Source organism: Paramacrobiotus metropolitanus, unplaced genomic scaffold, assembly GCF_019649055.1.
Source record: "Paramacrobiotus metropolitanus isolate TYO unplaced genomic scaffold, Prichtersi_v1.0 Parri_scaffold0000004, whole genome shotgun sequence".
NCBI classification, from domain to species: Eukaryota; Metazoa; Tardigrada; class Eutardigrada; order Parachela; family Macrobiotidae; genus Paramacrobiotus; species Paramacrobiotus metropolitanus.
In genome coordinates this window covers 1,079,676-1,096,329 of record NW_026570224.1, presented here as the reverse complement: position 1 = coordinate 1,096,329, position 16,654 = coordinate 1,079,676, and the positions used below count along the sequence as shown (strand labels likewise).

At 39.7% G+C, this 16,654-nt stretch overlaps 4 protein-coding genes across 6 annotated transcripts; 1 reads left to right on the top strand and 3 right to left on the bottom strand.

The window, feature by feature from the left end:
* Positions 1–88: 88 nt before the first annotated feature.
* LOC129580707 (uncharacterized) lies at positions 89–5,195 on the bottom strand. Of its 2 annotated transcripts, none has more exons than XM_055471363.1 (5): positions 5,000–5,195; positions 2,251–2,844; positions 1,539–1,696; positions 1,144–1,172; positions 89–398 (listed from the first exon to the last, which is right to left on the bottom strand). In XM_055471363.1, exons 1-5 carry the CDS (start codon positions 5,010–5,012, stop codon positions 206–208), a joined length of 987 nt encoding a protein of 328 aa, XP_055327338.1. In that variant the 5' UTR covers positions 5,013–5,195; the 3' UTR covers positions 89–205. The 2 variants fall into 2 exon arrangements, with proteins under 2 accessions (XP_055327338.1, XP_055327339.1); XM_055471364.1 differs by lacking the exon at positions 5,000–5,195 and adding an exon at positions 3,075–3,234.
* LOC129580706 (cocaine esterase-like) lies at positions 4,198–8,715 on the top strand. Its single transcript, XM_055471362.1, has 11 exons — positions 4,198–4,293; positions 4,475–4,622; positions 5,018–5,246; positions 5,466–5,555; positions 5,709–5,894; positions 6,192–6,406; positions 6,577–6,721; positions 7,005–7,204; positions 7,271–7,424; positions 7,492–7,609; positions 7,697–8,715. Exons 1-11 carry the CDS (start codon positions 4,208–4,210, stop codon positions 7,959–7,961), a joined length of 1,836 nt encoding a protein of 611 aa, XP_055327337.1. The 5' UTR covers positions 4,198–4,207; the 3' UTR covers positions 7,962–8,715.
* On the bottom strand, positions 7,658–11,689 carry LOC129580708 (beta-alanyl-bioamine nonribosomal peptide synthetase ebony-like). 2 transcript variants are annotated; one of them, XM_055471365.1, is made up of 5 exons: positions 11,669–11,689; positions 10,635–11,146; positions 9,419–10,014; positions 9,017–9,174; positions 7,658–8,894 (listed from the first exon to the last, which is right to left on the bottom strand). In XM_055471365.1, exons 3-5 carry the CDS (start codon positions 9,960–9,962, stop codon positions 8,739–8,741), a joined length of 858 nt encoding a protein of 285 aa, XP_055327340.1. In that variant the 5' UTR covers positions 9,963–10,014; positions 10,635–11,146; positions 11,669–11,689; the 3' UTR covers positions 7,658–8,738. The 2 variants fall into 2 exon arrangements, 1 of the variants encoding a protein (XP_055327340.1); XR_008689383.1 differs by lacking the exons at positions 10,635–11,146; positions 11,669–11,689 and having other exon boundaries at positions 7,658–8,488; positions 8,660–8,894; positions 9,419–9,939.
* Positions 11,425–14,693, bottom strand: LOC129580709 (uncharacterized). Its single transcript, XM_055471366.1, has 4 exons — positions 14,431–14,693; positions 13,840–13,900; positions 13,654–13,730; positions 11,425–12,280 (listed from the first exon to the last, which is right to left on the bottom strand). Exons 1-4 carry the CDS (start codon positions 14,486–14,488, stop codon positions 11,724–11,726), a joined length of 753 nt encoding a protein of 250 aa, XP_055327341.1. The 5' UTR covers positions 14,489–14,693; the 3' UTR covers positions 11,425–11,723.
* Positions 14,694–16,654: the final 1,961 nt, after the last annotated feature.

Genomic DNA, 16,654 nt, shown 5'->3' with positions numbered 1-16,654 from the left:
TAAACTCTAGGGCAGCTAGTGCGCGCCGCATAATGTATTGCAAGGCAGATTCTGAATTACTGTAAAAGCACAGATTATAATATGCATTTCGAAATGTACCCTACGAGATATTAATTCTTCAAAGAATTATTTCATCCAAACTTATGTTGACGTAGCGTAAATCTTATAATCTTTAATTTTGGTTTGCGTATTAACTCGACACCTGTTACTGTAGAACTGAATTCAAGTAGCTTCCGGTAGACACTACGTACTGCATGTGTTCGTCAGTGTGTGGGAGTAAGTACAGGCGTTCATGTTGCGAATAATTGTTGATGTGCCTGCTATCCAGGTATTTAGGCACAGGTTGTTGCGCTTTGCAGGTAGGCTGGTTCACATTTTGCAAAAATCCCGCTAATGGACTGAAAATGGGGAAACGTGACCCGTTAGCGTACGATACGAAAACATGGTGTAGCCTGCAGCATTAATTAACACGGAGAGTAAAAGTGTATAGCGCAACGTAAACAGCGACAAAGAAACTTGCTTTCTCCAATTTTGGATACGCGCGGCTGTTGTCGATTCAACATAGTGTTCCAGACTAAAGAACTAAGGGTATGGTGCAGATAACGGAAAACCAAGAGCAGTTGAGCAGTAAATTTCGGTGAATACCAAAATTAAAACAAAGACAACGAAATTTGGTGATATTCTACATATTATTATAATTATGCATTTTACATCATACAGTATATGGTACGTATCAAGAACACCTAATGTTTACATATCTATAATTATTCGATACCAATAAAATTATCACGTCGTGAGTGCAGCTGCTAAGCACGATTAACGCTTATTATAGCAGTCCGACATTGTTTTTGTATATTTCTAGTAGTTATTGGTTCATGACGGCGGAATAAATATGGATTTCTAATTAAAAACCTTAAGTCTCGATACCTCATAATTATAAGGCGACTGGTTACAACATCCGTTGAAACCAGTCAGCTTAAAAACCTTTTGCTGAGATATGGAAGACAAAAGTTTTAGTTCTTCTTGGCGGGAAAATTGAATGTTTCGTATACATCAACAGTCATTCTGAAATAATCTGGACATGTAGGAAACGGTATGTTTCCTGTCGAATCTCTCCATTTATTCACATAAACTTCGCCGTACCGAATGCATCCCAAATGGGCGGATATATCCTGAAAAGTAACCGCAAGGCAATGAAATGTACATTATTTTTACTCAAGCCTCGAAACCCAATAAATATATAAGAATTCTAAGCGTATTCTAGCAAATATTGCAGGTTAAAATTTCAGATATTTCCCTTTTCTAGTCGATTTATGTACAGCATGATATTTAAATTTTCGTTTGTCGCAAACCGCACTTGTCCTTGCAGTGTGCAAAATTTCCCTTCCGACACTTTGAGCGCGCTAATGGTACTTACTACTTTTCGTACTACTAAAATTATAGTGAACCTCATGTAATACAGTAAGATGAGGTGTATATAATTGTAAGAACTTCAGTTTGGACAGAAACCATAAATGTTACTGTAGTCGTCTTATTACCTGCGTTACCGGACTTGCATTCTCTGCAAGAGTAATTTGAAAGCGCAACCGCTCCGCCAGAAGCTTGTTTTCCACTTCCACCATGTTTATAAGAACAACGTTTTCTTCCGGTGTATTTTTCACCGATGCCCCAACAAACAGTTTTGTGAAAACGATTCCTGCAATTAGAAGCTTTTAAGGATCGTTTTATTATTCATAAGGCCAGAGAAACCATAAATGTCGCTCAAAAAAGCACGCAGTGGACGCCAGATAATATGTGATACGTATTAATATTTATAGTTTCGATATCTCTTTTGCGCTGCATTACTTCAAGGTACTGACATCAGTAGGACTCGTGTCGCTAGATAGATATTCCACATAAATCGATTACCCGTACACGCGCGTCTAAAGTAACTTGCGTCTTTTTGAGAAGGTTAACTTATATACATTTGAGAGCGAATTTTACTGTCTGCTTATTTGCTAGGCTTATTTATGCACAACCTAGAAATGTTACTAGTAACTGATTATACACAGATTTCTTGAAAAATAAGCTTTATAAAATTTTTTAGCTCGTGCAGCTCGTAAATTATCAGTCTCACGCGTTATGCATACGATTGCTTAAAAAACAGTATTTCACATTTAACACTTTGATGTCGCCCTGCAAAATTCACGCTTTTAAGTTGCTTCATTCCCTACTGTAGGTTAATTAAGTCTCCATTTTTATTCAACGTACCTTTCTTTAGCTCAGGGTTGTACTTATGTTCGGCAGGTTTCGTAATCTCGTCCAGCATTTCTCCAATCTTAACGAAGTGTGGATGAATTTTGTCAATCGGTGCGTTGGTCAAGTCTACCTGATCCGCATTGAGAGAGGCGGCTCTGGGAATCCCTTTTTCATCCACCACAGCAAAGCTGTATTTGGAAAAGTACACCCACCAAGTTTTAAACATATCCACAAAATCATTGACTGTCATGTTTCCAGCGGTGCTAAACATTTCACATTTTTGTGTGAAGCTTTCCCCAATTAGAACGAAGACCTGGTGTACAAATCCTTCTTCGGCATCTTCCAAGTACCGCACGGAAAAGTTGTATCTGGGCCCACTTTCGCCGGATGGTGCAGAATACTGCATCAAGGAATTGAGATCTTGCTGCATCAGCTGTTCCAATGTAACGGCATGTCCGGCTTGCTGCAGTTTTAGGATAGTGGACAAAATGTTGATCGATGTTCCACCATGCTGGGAATAGGTTGACGATCCGTCTATGTGGGTGGCAGGTACTCCGAGATCACTGGCGACGATGCTTTGAAAATTGTCCCACGGACTGGCGTAATCTGGCATAAAAGACAACGCGCTGAATAAGTTCGACCGAAATGCTCGTACTAAGCGATGACCACTATGACGTCACGGTAATTTACAGCCGCCCTAAGCGATGTCGTATACTATGACACTTTAAAATTAGAAATAATTTGATATTACAATTTGCTAGTAAGCAACTCTGCATTTTCCATTACGCATTACAAATTATTTTATATGACCATTAAATCAAATCGAAGGAGCATACCGTCTTCCATGATTGCAGACCCAAAAAATACTATAATCGTTAAATAGTATTAACTGATGAATGCATAAACGTATAATTAAGACTATTCGGTACAATAACCAGCAACAACCTACAGTTCCTTGCTTTATTATGAGCTCTGATTTTGTTGCTTTTGCAAAGTCCTACATTTACGGCTTCTACGGGCGGCATGCGCGAGGAACATATCGTAGAAATAAACATACAAATTTGACGTGTACCGTAATGTCCCGAACACTCTTTAGTTTCGCCCAATCGGCACTTTGAAGCAGTGTGGAGGAAATACCACACGTAGTACCATACGCCATGCTCATATACGTGTGGTATGGGATAAGAATGTACAATACATGCATACGTATAGTCTATATTATGGATACTGATATTGCATTGGTACGGCCTATACAGAATACAACCTATACCGAACACAAATCTCTCGTTAGGACTCCTGAAATGCACTGCAAGTATTGCGGTAACTTTATTCATCAAGAATGCAAAGCCGCGAAACACCAGATTTGCAAAAGTTATTACACTTTGAATACGTAGCATGGCCCATACACCTGGACGCTCAGTGTCGTTCCATCGTCCGCACTTTGTATCATCTGTACAGCTGTGGTATGGAGTGAAAAACTACAGTTGGTTTCTCTTTTGGTTGATAACGACTGTAATGATAATCGCGGATACGATAAGTACTTACTTTAATCCAAATTCTGTAGCGAAGGTAGAACTCATTTCTGATAGGCTGGGTTTTTTCTTACTTTCTAGTGCCGAAGTTGTAAACCAACCGGCATTTTTCCCTAACAGTAAGTTACGAAATGCGTGTTACGAAGCCAAAAAGGTGCCAGATGCGACATATAAGGCGCAGAATCTGCACAGCAGCAATACCGCACAACAACAATACTGCAATTTTAAATTAAAGTTTCCTTTATATGTAGCATGTGCAACATTGATGTTCCGGATGTCAAGAACGTTGACCGCTACATATGGCAACATGTAAAACAGTTGTTAATATAATTTGGTGTAATTACCAAATCTAATAGCACGTCATCACTATATGTATATTCAGTGATGACGTGCCGTCTGATTTCCAGCAATCCTGTCTATTTACTGATGCCGTCGACATGTTCATGCAAACGGCTTATAAGCTGCCTATTGTGCAAACACACAAAGGCTATTATGAAGATCATCTAACAACAACAAAATTAAAGTAAACAAATAATTACGGCAATGCTTCAGTAAAATTGTGGCAGAATTATTTTCTATATATATCTACTGCATGCAATTATATGGAATCACTGTGTACGCCGGGTTGGTTATAGTCTGAAGATGGCTTTTATAAATTTGGAATTATTTGCAATTATTAGTTCTACAATTTTTTGTTCCACTAGAGCGAATATTGACTGGAATGCCTTATATCAAGGGAACGTTAAACTGGGAAATTATCTCATTGCTGGGGAATTAATTAATACTACGGTTTCTGGGTGGAATGCTTGGGTCTATCCGGGAATAAAATATGCCTCTGCCAGGCGCTTCAGTGTAAGTTGTCATAATTAAAATAAAGAAGAATTTCAGTGGTACTGAAAATCCTACTCAGCATATACTGTAAAATCAATCTACCCATCAAAAAGAATCGTTGAAGGCTTGAAGCTGCCACATCTTAACCGTTCATATCATGATATACATATATAGATATATATTGTAGATACGACGTATATGCCCCTGCCCACAAAACTATGTCATGCACCATTAAGTTATCGGGTGTTAATAGCTTAATTATAAGTTCGTAAATTTGTGGGTTTTTGCGTATTAGCATGTCTCAGTACAGAAAAATTCATAATATTTATTTCCTACATGTATTGAGAAATTTAATACCTCTGTTTTCCGGTGGTATTTTTAATACACGCATAATTTACCTTGATTTCGCATACCAGAATCCAATTCTGAATGAGGATTTGTCGTATTACGGTAACATCAACAATAATGTCGACAAACACGGGCCGGCATGCTGGCAGAGTGCTAGGATTTCTCCGGACATCCGAATGGACGAGGACTGTCTCTACCTGGATGTATATGTCCCACCGGTTGCCCCAACAGCCAGCAGCAATTTCTTGCACCCTGTTTTATTCTGGGTTCATGGATCGTTTGGAGCCGAAGGCGATGGTTATTATAAAAACACGTACCGTAAAATTTAAATTTTATGATGAAATGTATCACAAGATGTACAGTAGACGTACATTACTGTCTTCTAGTAGTTCATAAAATTATAATATTATAATGCTGTTTCTATAGATGATGTTTTTGCCCCGATCGTATTGTTCGTAACTAATCAGATATAACAGTAATTTTACCATTGTTTTACCGCACTCTGAAATTTTTTAGTACTCGGTGGTCAAAAGAAGGGAGCTGGAAACATAGTGCAGACGATTCCGGCTATCGTTGTACCCGTGCAGTATCGAACTGGTGTTTTTGGTAATCGTATAATCTTCCCCTGTTTTTCGTAATCGTATAATCTTCTTAGTTTACTTCTAAAGCTTACAAGTTTTAATTATGCTATGCTGACGGACGTAATTTCCAGAATCTATAATAAATTCCCATGTTTACTCATTCCTCAATATTTTTAAGGATTTCTAAGCACCGAGGATAGCGTTGCGCCGGGAAATTGGGGGTTAGCTGATCTCAAAGCCGCATTCGAATGGTTGTACGCCACGGTTGAAGCTTTTGGTGGGGACAAGAAGCGCATTGTTTTGGGTGGGCACGATACTGGAGCCAGTTTAATTTCAGCAATGATGCTGGACCCAAATATACGAAGTACGTGTACCTTTCGTATGAAAGCTGTCTGAATATGCAGGAATGAAGGAATATAGTATAATGATATTTAATATGATTTCTTCTTGCATCAGTTAAATTAGGTAGTATTAACTCTGTTAAATCAAAGCACTCGAACGGTGTTGGTAATATTTGTGCAAATCGGTTTAATTTGAAGCCGTTCCTGGTTACAGAGAACCGACGCACCGATTTACAAAACGCCGGTTTACCTACATAGTTTTACCTATAAAAGCGTATGGTCATGGTCAGTTTAAAAGCTGTGCTTTTACTTACCATCAGATCGCGTTCACAGCACCTTGCTTATGAGCGGCTCGCTCCTTGCACCGTGGGCGATGTCAAAGGATTCTAGTTCGGACACAATGAAATTAGCCGCCTTAATGAACTGTTCCGCGGTACAAATGACGTCGGCAGCCATTTTTAATTGCTTAACCAACCGCAGCGCCACCGATATGCTACGAGCAGCTGATGCGATCGCTCTGACGGACCCATCAATGGTAAACTGCTGCATGCAAAAACTGATGGCCATAAGAGTCCAGATATTTGTCCGAACGGAACATGTTAGTGAACTGAGCTCGGATTCAGAGCAATGGTTTTTTTTACGAGAAATGCAGTATCCATATAATAAACTACATGGTAAGTGACTAACTCTACGTTGTGCTGGCAGCGACATATGTCCTGGAAATTAGTGGTGGATGGTCATCACATTCTGTACGATCCGGTTGTTCTTTTCGATGACCGGCATCCATGGAATTTTTCTGGGGGAAGTGTGTATACAGTGCAAACCGCAGATGCAGCTTCTCTAATTGGGCGTAAGTAGACAACTGTCTTAGTAATTAAAAATACTACTCATAATTATTTCAACTGTTTTGTCAGAAATATAAGTCGTACACGTTATAAGAAGCGATACCTCGTCGAATACTGTACTGCGGTAGTATCGTTAAAAATGCAAACCTAATGACGTGACAGCCACACCAGTAGCTAGCACTTATTTTCCCAAGTACTTTGTGCAAAGTGTATGCAGGCTTTATATGTCTGACTGCATGGAACGGTTTTACACTGCGCGATCTGTTTTCTAATGCTAAATTTGTATAGACCACAAGCAGCACATGTTTGGCCAAGGACTGCCGAAAATCACCTACGCCCTAGACACATATATTAACGACATTATACCTATGGGAACGGGATGTCATGCCCTGCCTAATGCGACTATGGACGCTCTTATACAGAAGTACAACTTGCTTGGTGGTCCCGAAGGTGCGGATCCCGATGTCTTGCGTTTCAACATGATTCGGGTAATAGTCAACCAGTCAACCAGCAGCCCCGTGTCTGTTCGATGAACAGTCGTATTGTTGTTTTAGTTGGCCAATGACCTTTTATTTGTTACGCCTATTACACAAGAAGCTGCTTTGTATGCCATCCACAATCACGCTGCCAAGGGAACACAGGTTGTGGTGCTGGACTACGAAATGGCCAACGAAGATCAAACTCCTGTCCAAAGAGAAAATTTGCACGGTACGCTCTGTTCTGGGCGGTCACAGCGCCGACCTTCCGGACCTGTTAATTAGTTGTTGTCATACAGGCATTGAATTCGGAACAAGCATAAAACTGCTGGCCAGTCCCAACCACCAAAAGGACAGCTCGACAACACTTTTGACGAGAGAACTGAGCATGCTACTGAACAGCATACTGCAGCGCGGGTAACACGGATATTTAATTACATATGACAAATGATGACCGTACTGCAAGTTTTTACGTTGTAATGAACCAGTCTCTTATAACAACAGATATGGATTTGGCGAGAATTTTGATCCAATGGTTGGCAACTATTTGGAATTGGGTCTGGCTAAGAGATGGACAAAGAAACGCAGTATGAGCTTCCTGGGCGAGCTAAATTTTCACGATTTCTTGATGCAGCAGGGTTGTATCGACCCCACCGAATCCAGCAGGCAACGTAGCGGCGTTTTCAGTCGTGACCTATCCATCTCCCCTGCGCCGCCGATCCCCGAACAACCCAATAATCCCGGAGCGCCTTTAATAACCAACCCGTAATTCCGCCGCCACCCTTTCCCCTCCCATTCAACATTGAGACCATTCTACAGAACCTAACGTTATTAGCTAACGACCAGTTGCTGCGTAATATCAGCGCGCTCAAAGACCTGCGCCAAATGGTGGAACAAAACCAACCGCCATTTATGCCGGGAGGCCCAGTGAACTTCAATCCAGCTGCAATGAACGGTCGACCGGCAACGTGCCTCCACCTTCCAATGCTCCGTTTCTTTTTCCACCCAACGTGGCGATGGGATCGCCACTTCAGCCGCCGTCACCAAGTGGACCGGGTGGATTTAACATTAACCCCAATCAGGGTGTGCCACGGGGTGGGCCGCATATGATGCTGCATGCACAGACTCCAATCGGACCTGTGCCGGTTCTGCCGCCCGGACAAGGCAATTTCTTACCAACTGGACCAATTGCTTTACCTCAGAAATCTGGATCAACCGCCGGAAACGGCAACGGACGAGGTGGAACGGCTTCGAATCACACAGAGAAAAATGCCGCCAACAAAAAAGATTCAAACACTAATAAATAAAAATCATTTGAATTTTTTAAAACGACGAATTAAGATGTGATTGTTTTGGTTTTAAATACGACTTTACTGCTATTATGTGTCCAGCTAGTTTTTCTTTTCGTTCACATGGTATTAAGGAGCTTTGCCGTCTTTTTTAGCAAGTTAAATTTTTCGAACTTACACGTCACATATACACACGGGCAATTCCTAAACTGAGATTATAGTCTACAAATAAAGCCAGAATCTCAATAATGTTACTTTTACTCTTTCTCATCAAGCTTATTTAACTCAAAAACGTCGACGGTCACGTTAAAATCCATGCTACAAGCGGCAAAAGGTTTTTGGCCATCGGCATCTTCCCATGTGCAAGGATAAATTTCTGCACAGCGCGTACAACCCAAATAATCCGATATTTGCTACAGAGATAGAGAGAAAGAGAGAGTGATTTATTAGCCACATGGAATTTTTGTTAATATACCGCACGACGATTAAACAGGTGTGTTTTTTAGGTAATATTATGGGAAGCTTATCGTCATACCTGCGTTAACGGGCTCACATTTTCTGCCAAAGTAATTGTGTAATGCTTTTCTTGGGCCAAATCACGCAGTTTTCGCTCCATGAGCAGGAATAAAGCAACATTTTCTTCGGCCGTATTGTCTGTGGCGGCTCCAAGCATAAATTTTGAAAAAACGACATCTGTCAAAAAAGTCATGATATATAGCCAATGTATCGCAGCACCTTTTCTCACGAATCACGTGCATGATTGTATTTATTACTGCAAATGTGGCGGCATTTCAGGAGCATTTACCACAGCTGCAGATGAACTAATAAGATATACGATCGTATTCAAACTAAAGGGAAACTTAATGATTTTTTTAGTTTACATGAGTGGTTTGCTGCAAATTAAAAATGTTTTAAAAAGTCAGATAAATTTACGCACTCTGACGATTTTGAGGATTGTACTTGAGCAAAACTGGTGTGGTAATGGACTGTAGCATATCCAGTATCGTGATGAAATGCGGATGAATATCCGTTAAATCCAGGTTCTGTATGACCGTCAGGTCTCCGGCCAAAGATGCCGCTTTCATCGTGCCATCTTGGGTAAGAACAGCGAAACTGTCATCGACCAGGGCATCCCACCACTTTTCATACACGGTCGTGAGGTCATCTGCTAGCATATTGCCGCACTTAGAATACCATTCACATTTTGCCATGAAGCTGTCGGACAAGAGCTTCTGCGCGGCAGGAATTAGTTCGATATTCTCCTTAAGATTTTTTATAACATAGTCATGCTGATGGTTAGTATTCGCATCAGCCGACGTCACTATCTGCAACAACGCATCCAGATTCTGATTGCGCATAAACTGCTCGACGGTGACGGTATATCCGGATTCTTGTAACTTTAGCACCGTCGATACAGCGTTCAATGACGTGCCTCCCATTTCGGCGAAACTGGATGTTGGCTGTATATCGGAGGTGGTCATGCCGAGATGTTCGGCAACAATACTTGAGAAATTATCCCAGGGCTAGCATAATCTGATAAGACACCAAACAAGAAATTATTTAACCGCAATTGTTTTGCTTTCTGCACAATAGAAACATCAGATTTTCATGACTAATGCCATATCGTTCAGGGCACGTTTATCAAACCGGATTGCGCTTTTAATTGCACAAATCATGCAATATTATCTCAATGATAATAGCAGTTAATTAAGACAAAAAATTTGGGAAACCTCGTGGATAGAAACAAGAAAATATTCCCAACCGGTTTAAACGCATGGAAAATTTTTGTAGAGACATGTGCATAAAATGGCGTTATGGGTAATGTTACTTATAAAAGCCGTATTGTGTTAGACGCGTAAGCCGTGCAAATGCATGCACTCGTACGTCCAGAAAACAATAATAAAACTGTTAGGACTACACTTTTACCGGCGCTACCGTCGAATAACTGAGTTAAAAATTTTTAAACTGTTGAAATTAAAGTAAACGATAGAAAATTGACTGAATTTTATTTCTGCGGTATTGGGTTGATATTTGATGTCGACCCTCTACGGTAGAGCAGCAGGATGCAACGTCCCGAGCAAAACAGTTTGTAAAAAAACGTTAGCTAAACGTTGGTTAAAGGCCAAAATTCGAACATGCGTACGTGCGCTTACCTTCTTCCATTTCCGCAAACCAAAGGACGTGTCTTGTCCACAGGAAGATGGTATTAAGAAACGGAGCAAAAGGGAAAGAATATACTTATGCTATATTATGTCTCTGAGGATTGTCCGTCGACAAATAAAATAATCAAATCTTTCTAGAGATTGTATCGGATTTAACAATCATGCACGATACATTTGCTACTAGAGAATAAATAGTACTGTTCAGTCTGTCCCTGAAAAGTTTGACGGAAACTCGGGTGATGGTGTGTTCCAGAACGATACTTACAACCTTGTATAACATTTAAAAGGCTTTGCTTTACACTTTACATTTTGCAAGAAGACCAGAGCACGCGATTAGGCTCCCCTGCAGGAAGGATTACTTTAACTGGCTGGCTGATGTTTAAAGACAACGAAGTTGTGCCGCAGTGCTTGCGTACAACATTGCCCTTCCACTATCCAGACCGTTGATACAGGCAACAGGATGGCGGAAGTAAGTACAACCTGGGATGCTATCGAATATCGATCTGAAACCGGCAAACAGTTTGAATACGATACCATTATACGGACACAGTCGTTTGCCAATCGAAGCTGACTTCTGTTTCCGGCAGTCAAACCGCTATCCGATGTATTCGTATACTGAATCAAAGTGCGTCGCAGCGCAGTTGCAAGTATCAAAAAGTTTAAAACTGATATGATACGTAATAAAATTTTTATGTTGTATCGGGTAATAGATATAATATTATATTCAAATAAGAAACAGACAGTGTACCATATTATATGGGCCTTGAGCATGATTTTAAATTTTATATGAAAGGCACAGTGTAATTAAAGTTCACGACAATGTAAGCGCAGCCGAAGTGCAACGTAAAATAAAAATTATTACTTCTATGTATAATGGATTAGCAGCAGAATAAGTAGTATTGCATGGTGCTGTAGCACAAGCGGCAGTGTTGTGCGGAATAATAAAATTCTTATTGTTAACAATAATTCAAAACGATACAAATACTGTTGGAAAGAGCCTCCAGCTTTTTCATGACCGTACAAACCTGGAGGTTGGTCAAACATACCCATACGCAGAGAAAAAATGTAAAGAAAAGACTTCTACTTCCGGTCGAAGATGGTGAAATTCCTCCGGCGCGGTCTGGTAATGATAGGGCGCGTGGTGAAGATAGGTCGTTTCGTGGTAGTGGTGGATTCCTCCGTTGTAGTCGTCGTCGTCGTCGTCGTCTCCGTGGTGGTCGGTGTGGTAGCCTTGGTGGTGGAGCGGGTTTTCTTGCGAGGATTATCGCCGTACGTCTCATCATCCTGTTGATCAGCGTCGTCATTAGCCTGCTTGCCGCGCCGCATAAATTTCTCTTCCTCGTTGGTGACAATGGCACGTGAGTCGGAAATTTGATTCTCCATGCCAACGATGTGCTCGCTCTTGAGATTGCTGGTCAGAGCGAATTTCGGGACATTAACGTTGCTGTTGTTGGCAACAACTTTGGTTTCGGTGGTAATTTGGCCCGGCTCAAGATTATTACACCCATCACCACGGCACTGATAGAAGGCCACGGCACGATCGATTAATTTGTCGTTTGTCATTATATCGCACTCTTCGCTGCCGTAACCCCACGCTTCCACATTACCCGAACATCCCCGATTCACGATGATTTGGCCTAAATAAGGCTTAAACTTATTTATTTTTGGAAGGCTTAATTACATTTTCAGCTACAGTACATATAAAACCCCCGTGTCATTCTTTTGTATCTTATCACTGCATTGCACAGTTATCCAAAACCTATATGAGTAGTGGTAGTACCGTACAGTACAAGCCTACGCAGCTGCATCGATGTGCTGACCATTATGTCAGGTTCTACGGACAAAAAAAGCTACGGTATGTAGTATATGCTACTCAAATTTTAAATAATTTTATAAGCAGTAAAAAAGTACGTAATGATTAAAATGCAACAATAAAATAGACATTCAAAGATGAAGGAAAGGGCAGGAAAGACTTCCATCAGCATCAGTGATTATTGACTAAAATCCAATATGTTAGCCGAATTATTTTGTTGTATCAAATTTTTATAAGGAAGCGTTAATACTTTTATTTTTCACCTGGTTAATCCTTCAATATTATGAGCATTATGTGTAGTGATGCATGCACAGGAATTTGTACATGTGGCGAAGAATAGTTCATGATTTACTGTTTTGGCGCTATTTGTAGACCGTTTCACTGTCAACCAAAATCACACAAACAGAATTACATAAGGCATGATAAAGCAAGGTATTTCCTCCTTGACTACATTACAATGATGTTTTTGCTTCCATATTGGCATACCTACAGAAAACTAAGCCGTGTACGCACTGGCGGAATATTTTCTCATCATCAGGGCTATAGGTTGTGCTGCTTACGAAATACAACACCACTACAACTATGCACTGGTAAGCGCGAGGTGTCAAAGACCTATGTATTGTGTGCCGGTATGCCCATTAGCCACTGAATAATAATTAATGAGGTGTATATCTACATGTTTATCAAAAATTGCTTTAATTGTTCAAACCATAATGGCGTTGTATGGGTACGTTAGAGGTACAAGCAACGAGCCGGCTCTTTGAATGAAACGTGCAATACTGAAGTGATGTCAAACCATTCGTTCTCTCTATGATCAAACCTGTTAAATGTCCAACGACGTAACATAACAAAATAAACTTAAAGTATAATTAGTGTTTTATTCCTCTTTCTTTACAAGCTTAGGCAGTTACTGGTACTTCGAACCAGCACAGAAGTACCTTACATGGAGTTTATCCTTTAATTACACGGAAGTGCCCAGGTATGGTACTTCGTACAGCAAGAGTATTAAATATAATTATGTGCATGTATACAGTTTATAAAAGCGCAAGTTTACATATACATACTGTAATTATATGCAGGTTAGCTCTTAAGTACATGCTTCCTGTGAATATGTAGACACTAGTTTTCTATAAACTGTAAACATAGAAAATAATAAAGGTACATAGAGCAGGATACAAAGAACTACGGAGACCTTACCATCGATATCGGTGATTATAGCATTGCAATGGTCGCTTGTATCCGGACAATCGATAAGACGGGCTGCTGATAGAGATCTACAAACAACGAAAAAATGCCCATGGGTATTTTGAAATTTTCTAGTCACCGCCATGCGTATTAATTAAGATTGATTCTGTTAACACCACTAAAATGTATTGCGGATACCTGCAGTCCTTGTTGAGCAATAGGTTGGCGGTACAAACAAAGCACTGCAGTGCTTGGTTTTCTGTGGAAAGAGACAGCCATAATTCTTTAAGGTCGCAAAGCAAGGCGTAACATCGTTACGCTGATATTGAGATGCATACTATAATATCTATATATGAATCTAATATTATTAGTAATTACGGTCTGGGCTAAAAATACCATGGTAAGCATGTCTGCAGCATTACGTACTTATTAGAACATTACGCATTCGCAGTTAATTAGTACGAGTATCTATACTTGTAGGAACAACTAAACAGAATTATTATATGGATATAATTAAACTAAATCGACGACAGTAAGCGCATAATTTCGCTCCAGTATTTCCAAATACAATTTACCAAAACTTCAAAGCGCAAAAAAACAGGATGACTGTCTTATTTTTGCTTTAACGATGATGAGCCCAGCTAACCAAACCGTTAATGCATAAACCAGAAATTTTTGATATTAACACGCGTTAATTTGTAGTAATTAGTTAGAAGTTGCAATTATCAGCGCAGTTAGTTTTTGATATAATAATTGCATGCAATCGGTCAGTCGGTAAGTGCTGCTTACCAATAACGCCCAATCCGATGACCAGATAAAAAGGAATGAAAACATTTCGGTGATACATGGTGGCAGGAAACACTCCAGATAAATCCTTGGGTAACAAAAGAACTCAGATCAGGAGGGAAAGTCGATAAAATCTTATGGAAGTGGTAAATATCCTATTTGACCCGATTTGTATTTCTCTTTCCTATGCACCATGTATCAGCATAAGTGAATATTTGATTGCCTAGATCATCGATAATAATATGGAACCACCAAAATGGTTCAGCTTCTGGTTTTTGAAGTATTTCACTAAAGTGCCAAGAAGCCACAGGCGACTTCATTCATTGTGGTAAACGTGCAAAGTTATTTGGCCTATCACAGGTGGGTTTTAATGTAGTGCATATTTCATAGTATCCAGGAGAATTTTGCTAATAAATTACCGGCTTAAAACTTCATTCGTCAGCCTGCCGCCTCGTTTACTGTTTGATCATTGTACTAGACGCCTATAAGTGGTGGTTTTTTTATAGCGAATCCCTTTTTGCTTTAGACGATAGATAGACAATAGAGACTGCGACCGGCAAATGCCAGTAGATCAGTATTTCCGGCATGGTACTATATTGGAAACTGGTTCGTGCAGATACCAGAACGATAAGTCAACCGCTCTACTACAATTATATAAGTAAGATTTTCAACGTCATTCATGCGAATTAAATAGTAAATTTTCTGATAAGTGCATACAGAGTAGATTCCGTCTGTACTTTATGATTACTTAGCACCGCCTAAATTCCATCATTCAACCGGTGTGCTTCCAAGTTACGTAAAAGGCTATGGAAGTCAAAAAAGCGCTACTCACAATCAGGATAATGATGAAATATTTATATAGATACATATAGCATATGTTAAGCGAGAATTAAAGCCATTCAGACGTATATGAATGCGTCAGAATGTACTCGTATAAAAATTAGTATCAGGAAAGTCCATTTATCCGCATTGAACCGCCCAGATCAATTTAATTTAAGTTTTATATGTTAATACCACTTTGGCCGACTTAAAAATTCGGTAGATTTACCGTAGTTGTCTAGACGAGGAAAACTGTATTTCCGAACCATTTGCTTGTTGCCGTTACTGAACGAATGAATATATGTTATTACTAGTATTATCACTATTTACTAGTTCCAAATATTTGTCCTGTCCTTTGGATCTCTAATCCGTCGAAGGATCGACGTTAACGTTACAGAAGGTGCGTACAACATGTCATCAATATGTCGTTCTAGAAGGTTCTACATGTCATAAATAAGTAAAGGTTTAGCAATGTTTGTATGAGCCAAAATAAGCTTTCAAAAATCTGCATTTTATGATTGCGTGCTTTGGTCTTAACTGACTTGATTACGTCTATTTTCAAATTGCTACAATAAATAACAATAAGTGACACAAAAACCATTTTCAGCGAAGGCATTTCTTCCTTCAAGAAATTATCGCAGCATATTAGATATCATAGCCTGTACCTTTGTACTTCTGGTGACAACAAAACTTCACTTTCACATCAAATGCGGTATTCCCCTCTCTTCCACCCAGAACGCGCGGCAATGTACGGTACCGCTTAAAACATTTAATCATGTTTATTTATGACCTGATAGTATTATATCATTGCCACACACCATTAGTCATAAAACAGATTTTGATCACACATCCACACTTCCAATTTTAATTGATTATATATCTGTATATCACATACAAATATACTAATGCATTTCTGCGACTGTATACGTTGTATAAGATAATTAATTTTTAAAAGCCTAACGGCGTACAAAATATTTTCAAATTTTTTTTATGTTACATTTTAATTAAAATTTAAAAACTAAATAAGAATTCTTTGACATGTCAGCAAGCAGTGCGGCGGTGGTGTGGGGGATGGGACTGTCATAGTTTTTAGGAACCTCAGTTCTGCCCCTTTGAAAACATCACCAACCAAAATTTTGTTACTGGCTTTTCTGTAGCTGGGAACTACGTATTGAGTGAGCCATAAGATGTTTGTTATTATATAAGCACCCAAATAATCTTGCGCTTGCGAGATTGATGCACGAATGTCTCGAAAGAAACTTAGAGAAAAGGTTTAAGATACTCGTACCATAAGTAGACAGGCTACCACCTTTTTAGTATTGCAGTTAACTTTCTGAATCGGCCGGTTTGTAATCGCCGACGGGCATGGGTAACATTGATACCACCGCACTGCAACGAATATTTTACA